Consider the following 10,719-nt stretch of genomic DNA (forward strand, 5'->3'; position numbering starts at 1 on the left):
AAAAATGGACAAAGGATTTGAATAGACATTTCTCCAAAGAAGACATATAAATGGCCAAACAAGGTCATGAAAAGATGCTCAACATAACTAGTCTGTAGGGAACCATAAATCAAAACCAGAATAAGATACTACTTCACATCTAGTAAAATGGCTATAATAATAATTAAAAAAAAAGATGGACAATAACAGGATTAGCAAGGATGTGGAGAAACAGCAATCCTCCTACACTGCTGGTGGGAACGTAAAATGGTACAGCTGCTAAGGAAAACAGTTTAGTGGTTCCTCAAAAAGCTAAACATTGACTTAACATGTGACCCAGCAATTCCACTCCTAAGTATACCCCCAAAGAAACTGAAAGCAGGGACTCAAACTGATACTTGTACACTAACGTTCACTTCAGCATTATTCACAATAGCCAAAAGGTGAAACCAACCCAAGAACCCATCAACAGAATAAACAAAATGTAGTAAGTACATACAAAGGAATGTTATTCAGCTATAAAAAGAATGAAGTTCTGATACATCCTCTAACATGGCTGAACCTAGAGGACTTTATGGTAAGTTAAATAAATCAGACACAAAAGGACAAATACTACATGATGCCACTTATATCTGGTACCCAGAACAGGCAAATTTATAGAGACAGGAAGTAGATTAGATCAAGCTGCAGAGTTACTGCTTGATGGTTACAGAGCTCCTGTTTGGGGTGATGAAAAAGTTTTGGAAATAAACAGTGGTAATGGTTGTGCCACAGTGTGAATGTAATGAATGTGACTGAACTGTACACTTAAAATGGCAAATTTTATGTTATATTTATTTTATCATAATTTTTAAAATTAATAATACACCAAAAACCCATAGAATTGTGCACTTTAAATGGATGAACTGTATGATATATGAATTACATCTCAATAAAGCTTTTTTTTTTTTTTTAAGTGAAGGAAAAAAAAGAAGAAATGAGCTCTCGAGCTGTAAAAAGAATCTTATGGAAGAATCTTAAATGCATATTGCTAAGTGAAAGAAACCGTTCTGAAAAAGCTATGTACAGAATGATTCCAACTATATAACGGTCTGGAAAAGGCAAAACTATAAAAACAATAAAAAGATCAGTGGTTGCCAAGGGTTCAAGGCAGGGGAGAAAGGATGGATAGGTGGGGCACAGGGCACTTTCAAGGCAGTGAAACTGTTCTGCATGATACTGGAACGGTAGACACACAACACTGCATTTTTCAAGACCCATAGAACTGCAGAACACAAAGCGTTCACGCTTTGTGTAAACTAAGGACTTTAGTTAATAATAATGTATCAATACTGGTTTAATTGTAACAAATGTACCACACTAATGCAAGATGTTAATAGGAGAAACCATGTGTGGGTGGGGAAGGGTATGTAGGAACTCTGTACTTTCTGCATAATTTTTCTGTAAACCTAAAACTGCTCTAAAAAAGACTTTTTAAAAAATGTATACTTAACACAGAGATTGCACTGAATTTTATCCTCTTCTCATGATTCATAAGGCTATTCACTTTAACAAAAATAATTTTACGTTAGATGGGGAGGAAGTGCTGATTCTTTTACCATTGCAGAATATCAGGCACTACTGAATCTTCTCAGTTCAGTATCCTGTACAGCCTTTCCCTACTTCTCCTCTTCCACTCCCGACAAAATTACTTTATGACCTAAATTTCCGTATTCATAAAACTACTTCCTTCGTAGTTTTTGAAGATTCCATAGTCTTTGGAAACACTTTCTTACATTTATGACTAAATTCCAGTCTAATTATAATTACAGTGACATTATTATATCAAATTACCATGCCTCCTATTTTATTCATTTTGTTCTTTTTTTTTCACATTGCCACCTTGGTTTCATTTGGTCTAATTATAAAATGTGTTTTAAAATATACACGTTTATATAAAATGAAATAAAAATCATCTCTAATACTACCAGTACCACTTGGTGAACTCTTATATACATAAACATAATTTTTTAAACAAAATTGGACCATTTTGTATATTCACTCTCTTTCTTTCATTTATTCTCTCACTCAACAAATGTCGATGGCTCCTCTCCTGCCAAGACCCAGCAATGGGCAAGGTAGACAAAGTCCCTGCCCTCATGGAGCTGACATCTTTTGGGGAAAAATAGGCAAACATATTTGCACTCCTCACAACCATCCTCTGAGACAGATACTGTTATTATCCCAATTTACAGAGAGCTAAACTGAGGCCTCAAGTAATCTAGTAAATTGCCTGAGGATGCACAGCTAGGCAGTAGCAGAGTCAGGATTCAACCCCAGGTTGAATGACAACACTATTTGATGACAAACTCCGAAGCTTTTAACTTATAAAAGAGATATATATCTTAGTATGATATACTGATCTTTACAAAATGGTACTGGGGGTAAAAGGTTGGATTAGCTCCCCAAAATAACATATTAACTCCAAGGACATATTGACTTCAATCATGAAGTTTGTTCATGGAAAATTATTCATTTTGCCATATTTAAATTAAGCAGGACCTCAAGTCCAACTTTTTAACGTTTTTGGTGTATTTGTTTTATTTTTTTTCACTTTTTAAATTCAATTTATTTAGACTAAAACAAAAACAAAATCAGTTCACCCATTTCTCCCCGCCCAAACCTCCACCTCTGACAACCACTAATCTGTTCTATGAGCTTTTTTTTTTAACTCCACATATAAGAGAAATCATACAGTATTTGCCTTTCTCTGACTTATTTCACTTTGCATAATGCCCTCGAGGTCCGAAAGAATGAAATCTTGCCTTGTGCAACAACATGGATGGACCTCCAGGGCATTATGCTAAGTGAAATAAGTCAGACAGAGAAAGACAAATACCATACGATCTCTCTTATATGGTCATTGTCTATAAGACATGATTTTATCAGATACCTAAGTGTGTTAGTTTCACACATCCTTTTGAAAAACAAAATATTGTTCTCTAAGGCACTCAAGAGTCAACACAAAGGATTAAACTGAAAACCATAACTGTCCCAGAGGAAAGGCAGCTAGTACATTTAAGAACAACTTTCCCCCAGCTCCTGCTTTAAAATGATCCCCTCCCAAACTCTTAATCTTTACTGGCACAATGTATAAACTTCTTCAACTGGTACCTTGATCTTTTCCAGCTTCATCTATGTGTTGAAAATCTTTTAGTGTTTGAAGGTTACGGAACCCCTCTCTGCAATGCTGAATAACTTTCTTTGATCCATTCTTGATGAGATAATCCATTAGGGTAAGGGATTTATACACATGGCGCCAGTTCTTCCCATGGTCTTTGAGTCTCTGCCATAACATACGCATAATCTCTGAGAGAGAAACTGTGTTGTAAGTCAGTTCACTGATATCTAACATCAGAGAACTAGAAGGACCCCAAGGGTCATTAGAAGTTGCTTCCCTGACTTTTATTTCCGCATCTGAGTAATTTTTCACAAAGTTTTTTATTTGCCTCCTGAATGCCATAGGTAAGACAAATTTGAAGGTGAAATGGGAGTTGAGAGCAATGGACTAGGAGTTTATGTGATTGGTTTATAAAACCTTTGAGAGGTAGTTGATCCCCAGGTCTGCTGCTCCCAAATACAAATGATTAATCTCCACCTTGACAAGGTATCAATTTCCTGCAAAGGAAGACACAAACAATACGTAAGTTAAATATTTTTTAAATGTCCTCAGAAGACCAATTCAGTCTGAAAAAGCTAGCTTTAGTTTCCAAATCAGTGCCTCACTTACATCAGCCAGAATTGAGGGTACCATATACATGTTCCTAGGATTGATATGGGAAAATCTCTCACAAGGGATTGGCCTATGTTATTTAAAGAAATATAGGTGGTCTTTCTAGACCTAAAAGTTTCCATTGAAAGTATCACTGAACCTCTTTGGCCAGAAATAAAATTATTATAAAGCATTACATGGACAGTGGACAAGTTACTATAAGAAAATGGAACTTGCACTGTGATATCTCTTGCTTAAGATTTGTTGTCATGTATAAAAATGTTATGTCCTGAGAGTAATTAAGTGAAAACTGAGTCTTAGAATCATCAACTGACCCTATGGTTGTATCCTTTTTAGAACTTACAAGTCATTAGAATCAGATCGAAATATGGTCTGTTTTCTTGTTAATCTAAAAGAGGGGAGGGTCATCAACTATTAAGACAAGTGATTGTCCTTAGTGGACTCCACAGCTAACTCATGGCACCCTAAACCAATATTTTAGTCCTCGTAAGGCTGGTAAGTTTAAGGAAAAGGTTAAATTACTTTCTTCACTCAGCTTTAGAAAAAGATGCCCTGATGAGCATCCAGACCCATTGAAGCCTCAACAATCTATAATCAGATTTTACTAGAGATACTGCACACATACAAAAGAAAAATGTTAAAATCCGTAACAAATGTGTTTGTTATTTTTAGTTTTGTTTCTCTTCCTTGACCTTCTCAATTCCTAGCTCAGGCTTGTTTAATTTCTGTGTATGTATTTAAGGAAGACATAAATTTTCAGAAGCATCCTAAATAAACTATCACTTCTTTTTAAAAAAAATAAGAGAAGGGGATAAGTAATCTTTTTTGGTAAAAGTCCAACACATCCTCAAATAAACAAGATAGAAAATCTATCTGTTTAATTAAGATTTCTCCAAAAGAGACTATCATCAACCTTAGGAAGAAAAAGAGAACTTGTGTGTTTTTACAGTTTTCTGATTTTCTCTCGTTTGCACTTCAAACACAGACATTTTTATCTGACTCACTCCTGCAGCGAAAACTCGATTTATAATGTGTTTCAATAAGCTATTAAAATTTTCAATCACGAGGGTTTTCTTTTTCTATTGTCCTTTTCTCCCCCTCTACCAAGCTCACTCAATGCAGAGATGCACGGTGACATTGGCTTAGAGCAACAAATACTGATCTGTTTCTTCACAAGTCTATTAAAAAAAAAAAAACCCTGTTAGAATCATAACTTGCAGTTTTTAAATAACAACAGTTTTTAAAACCCTCTTTTTCTTTTCTGGGTAACTACCTATGTATATTTTGGAGGGACAAAATAATTTTTAGGTTTTCCTCTATTCTCTAACCTGCATTTTAAAATTTTTAAAAATGTTTTCATAAATGAACTTTCTGCCCAAGAAAACTATCTACATAATAGGCTTCCATCCAATAGAGTAGTTTAAAATGGATGTGCTGAACATCATACCAAAATTAAATATATTCCTAACCATTCAAAAAACCACAAGGAAAAATGTCTGGATAAGCGAATTAATATCATTTACTTACGTACTAACGTACAATACTTTGTGACATGAACACAGAATATGTAAGACATCATTCTACGAATGAAATCTTTTCAAGCTAACAAGGAGTTCAATTAATTGGTGTTAGTTGTAAATTATATGTTGTTTTACTATGTGTTTTAGACACCTGACTATATGCAAATGCTCAGTTTACTCGGTCCTTCAAAATTTTGAGATTATATCAATAAATACAGTGATGTGACATCTAAGACAAAAGTAGTGCCCAAGAGGGCAAATTTTCACACCTGAATTTTGGTTGTCTGGCTACCCAAATCCCTGTAATATTTAGAAATGGAGAGAAGTAAAACATTTCATATCATAAACCTGGGTTGCCTCCTCTGACAAGCCTTCACCCACCACACTTACTACTTAGGTCTACCCATCATGCTCTTTTCAGCACCCAGTTTATTTCCTTCATGACACTTATCAGGATGCATAGTTATGTGTTTGTTATTTTCTCTTGGCTTTCTTCACCACCAAACTGGAAATTCCTTGAGAGCAGGGACCATGACTGTCTTATTTACCAGTGTAATCCTACGTGAAGGGCAGAGGGAGAATCAACTGCCTGTAGCCAGAGTCGTTCCTTGGCATTCACTTCATTCATTCAACAATCTTTTCAGAATGACCACTGTGTTCCAGGCAGGCCCTGTGGAGGGCACTGGGTCACAAAGACGACTCAGCCCGGCGACTGCCCTCAGAGAATTTACTGCGAGTGGGAGGCTGGGCCTTGGAGAAGCTTCTAGAAGGAGGGAGTGACGTGATGGCGTCACACAGGAATGTAGTTTCCCTCACGCAGACCTGCGGGCCTCGTCGCCCTCCCGCCTGCCTCCAGCCAGAGCAGGGAGCAGCACGGGATGGGCAGCGGGATAGCACCCCCTCCAAGCCCCTCCAGGCCCCCTCCCTTCCCACCCTCACACTAGAGGCTCCTACCTGAGGGAAACGTCCAGCCGCCGGCTTCCGGGCTTTTCCCTCTGAAACACAAGCCCCGCCTCCTCCAACCGGGCCAGAGCGCCCACGCCCGTTCCCACTTCCGCTTCCTCACTTCCGACCCCTAACTTCCGGCCTTTCCCAGAGCCAAAGTCCGCCGCTCCCAGGGCTTCAAAGGAGAGGGATCTCGAGGGTTAAAATAAGCCCCGCTTGAGGGTATCCCGCGGCTTGAAGGCAAATGTCTTCATTTCACGATCTGTTGGGCTGTGGCACTGCTCTAATCCTTCATTCAAATAATAAATTTTACAATTTGTGTTACTAGTGTAATTTTAACTGACTGGAAACACCGTCCGCAGCTGATTTTCATCTCAAAGGACAAAGAATGTAATCTCTAGTAGTAGATTACTAGAGATGAAAAGTGTGTGTGATGGGCAGTGATGGAGTGCCTCCGATGAGGGCCTTGGGTACCACTGATGGGTAGTCCTTGAAATATTCGACTGACCTTCACTGGGCACCTACTATGTGTCAGGCACCCCCGAAAGCAGCAAGGACTCAGATAGGACAGAGTTCAATGCTAGATGAGTTTCGAGGCTAGTGGAGATGACAGGCAGCATCCCAGAAGATTGCGACAAGATATGTATAGCATAATGGGAGAGGAGAGAGCATCTAATTCTACCAAGGAGTCTTTGAGGGCCGGTTTCAGAGAGCAGTTTACATCTGAATTGAATCTTAAAGAATGACAGGAGTTCTCTGGATAGGCAAAGTAGAGGAAGCCATTAGAGGCAAAGGGCATATCATGTATAAAGGCTTGACAGCTGAGAGAGCCTATTATCTTGGTAAAACTACAAGCACTGTAGTTACCATGGCTGTCGCAGACTATTAGTGAAACAGCACAGGGAGATGAAGTGCCAGAGGAAATTCAGATCATGAAGAACCTTGTCTGTACAACCAGGTGATTTTATCCAGTAGGCATTGAAAATGTAATCAAACCCATGTTTTAAAGAACCGTAGTGGCTGAGTGGAATACTGACTGGAATGGAAGGAAAGAGATTTAGAGAATAGGAAAATGCTTAGTAAATGAAAGTTACCTTTGTTTTTGGTTACTGCTTCAATCATAATTATTATAACAGCCTGCATTATTGATACTGACATGTAGATAGTTAAGTGTAATACAAAATAATAGGAGATATGGGGCTTCCTTGGTGGTGCAGTGGTTGGGAGTCTGCCTGCCAATGCAGGGGACATGGGTTCGAACCCTGGTCTGGGAAGATCCCACATGCCATGGAGCAACTAAGCCCGTGCGCTACAACTACTGAGCCTGTGCTCTAGAGCCCGTGAGCCACAACTACTGAGCCTGCGTGCTGCAACTACTGAAACCTGCACACCTAGAGCCAGTGCTCCGCAACAAGAGAAGCCACCTCAATGAGAAGCCCGTGCACCGCAAGGAAGAGTAGCCCCCACTCGCCACAACTAGAGAAAGCCCGTGCACAGCAATGAAGACCCAGCGCAGCCAAAAATAAATAAATAAAATAAATATATTTTAAAATGATAGGAGATATGAAAGAAGTTGGTACATTATAACCAACTTAGCTGGCTGTAGTATAGAGTAGTAGGGGTAGGAGCCAGAGGGAAATTGAAAAGATGGCCTGGAAATGGGTGGTTCAGAACCTTGAATGCCATGGTAAGGTGTTGGACTTGATAAAGTAGTGAGGAATAAACCAAAAGTACTTTTTACATAGAGTTATAGTTTATGAAGACTTTCTATATGCATATCTTATGTAAATTTCAAAGGAAGTCTGAAATGTAGGTGTTATTATCTCATTTTACAGATAATAATGTTAAGTTTGAGGCACATGCCATCATTCTACATTAGAGCCAGGCACTATTCTGAGCCATGAGAATATAAGGAAGTTATAATCTAATAGTCTAATAAACAGGAATACGTCAGTAAATGTGACAAATTACCATGATAAAGGCAAGTATAGCTTGCTATGGGAGTCAAAAAGGAATTTGTCCAAACCACACAGTTAAGGAAGGCTTCCTGGAGGAGGTGAACCTGAGCTGAGTTTGCGGGAACAAATAGGTTATATGACTTCCCCAGTAATATTCAACTAGCAAAGATTTAACTGGAACTTGAACCCAGATTTCCTGCATGCAATCCTATGCTCTTTCCCCTATGCTGAGAAGCAATCTTTTGTCCTTGATGTTGAGCTTCATTGACCTTCTCAGTCACAAGTCTACCTGTTATATTTTGAGAAGGTCAGAGACCCCAATTTTTTCTTTTTAAACCCATCCACTTTCTCCTTTTAGAACAAATCTCCCGGTATGTTCAGAAAAATAGATTGGAAGCAGGAACAGAGGGATTGGAAATAGAATAGAATTTTATAACAGTTCTGGCAATAAGTGATGAAAGCCGTAACCAAAGCAGAAGTCATGGGCCTGGTGCCATACTCCACTCTGCTCATTCTTCTCTGACACGCAGACTTTTGCATATGATGTTAAAGCGTAGTAGTTACTGGACTTGGCTCCAAATACATGTGGGAGTGAGGGAGAAGAAGGAGTCTACAGTGACTCTCAAGTTTCTGTTTTGGGTGAATGGTTGTCGCTAGTTCACCTAGATATGTACACGGTCTGAGGAACAGATTTGGCAGGAAAGATAATTCTGTTTTGGACATTTTGAATGTGAGGTGTCTGGGGGCGACCATGGGAAGATGCCCAGGAGACAGCTGAGTAGAAATAACTGGAATAAAGGAGAGGGTTCTGGGCTGGGCTCACAGACCTGAGAGTAACCAGCACATAGGAGGTGATTGAAGGGGCAGGTGGGAAAAAGAGAACAGAGCAAACTCGAAGGCGGTGGTCCCGGTGCAGGTAGAGAGGCCAGTAACACTGACGGTGTGGATCAGGCAGGCAAAGGGCTCACGTGCTACCAACCTATGAATTTAACTCCACTAAAGAAACATTGTGTAAAGAGATTCTTCTTGTCTGCTTTCCTCCATTTGGGGGCACCATAATTTAGTTGCAATACTGTAGCATCCACCAAATACAGACATCATTTTACCACAATAACTTGGTGTGGGTTTGTTTTGGTTTTTTTCCTGAACTCAGAGTTTTATAAAAGTGAACAAAGCTTTCTTCACTTGGTTTCCAGGACATCGCTTCTTCTCATCTCCTTGGCGGTTTTCCTCTTATTTCTCTGACCTCTCAACTTTGGAGGAGTCGGCTCTCTGTCTGTATTCATTTCCGGGGTGTTTTTATCCAGTCTCATAGTTTTCAACATCCTTCTGTCTGTCAACAACAGTCAAGGTTTCATCGCCAGCCCTAACCTCTCTCGACCTCCAGACTCACATGTCTAACTCCCTTGTCGGCCCCACTGGCATGTCTCATAGACATCTCAAATTTAATATGTCCGAAAGCAAACTCCTGATCTGGTCTTCCAGACATGCTACCCCACAGTCACTCCTGTGTCAGGAAATGACACATCCTTGCTGCTAGTCTCTCGGGCCACGAACCTTGGGGTCACCGCTGACGTATCTCTTTTTCTCTCACACTGCACATCACGTCCATGAGCGCACCTGTGCCACAGGGTGGCTACCAAGTCTGGGTTATGTGTGCTCCATAGGTAATAAACGGTTTATCAATGCCACATTTCTAATACACATAAAATAATAATAATATGTATGGCTCCAGACTTTATGGTCACCCTGTATATACAGAATTCAATCACTCCCCAACATCTGTCCTAAGTCACCATCATCTCTTGCCAGGATGGTTGCAGTAGCCTCCCACCTGCTCTCTCTGCTTTTTCTCTTGCTTTCTTACTGTACAATCTATTATCAACACAGTGATCAGCATGAGACTTGAAAAACTTAAAACACAAGTCAGATCATATCATTCTCTAGTTCAAAATCTTCCATTGGCTCCCATCTCACCCCAGAATAAAATCCAAAGACCTTGCAACAGCCAGTGAGGCCCTACGTGTTCCGGCCCCTGCTCCCTCTCTGACCTCCATCTCGACTCCTCGTCACCTCACTCACTGCATCAAGCTTGCTTCCACCTTCAGGCTTTGCCCCTGCGAGTCTCAATACCTGCAAAAGCTGTTTCCCCAAAGAACCATCAGGCCAGATCCTTCACTTTGTTCTGGACTTTGCTCAAATATCCTTGATCTCCTAATGAAATCACAACCCCCGCTTCAGCCACACTGTCTATGACTCTTGCTCCATTTTATAGTTCTCCGTGGCAGTACAACCACCTGACGTATATATTATTCCTTCCTCTACCAGAATGTGAGATCCAGGAGGTCAGGGACTATGTTTTGTTCACTGATACATTCCCAGTATCTGGAACAGGCCTAACGAGGAGTAGGTGTTCAAACATTATCTACTGAATGAATAAAAAGAGAATGTCTGAATCCATACTATTGGATGAAAAGTACACATTTTACTATGAAGTTAAATTAAACATAATTATAAATAAGAAGTTCTGATAGTAACAATGACC

The 10,719-nt window shown here is 39.7% G+C and overlaps 1 protein-coding gene across 1 annotated transcript in view; it reads right to left on the bottom strand.

The window, feature by feature from the left end:
• Positions 1-3,481, bottom strand: part of ENTHD1 (ENTH domain containing 1) — a gene marked incomplete at both ends in the record, with an annotated part of 92,924 nt that extends 89,443 nt beyond the window's left edge. Inside the window, 1 exon segment of the mRNA XM_079714370.1 lies at positions 3,133-3,481. Coding sequence (XP_079570496.1) covers positions 3,133-3,481 — 349 coding nt within the window.
• Between the last annotated feature and the right edge of the window lie 7,238 nt (positions 3,482-10,719).

Source organism: Hyperoodon ampullatus (assembly GCF_949752795.1).
Source record: "Hyperoodon ampullatus genome assembly, chromosome: 11".
Taxonomy (NCBI): Eukaryota; Metazoa; Chordata; class Mammalia; order Artiodactyla; family Ziphiidae; genus Hyperoodon; species Hyperoodon ampullatus.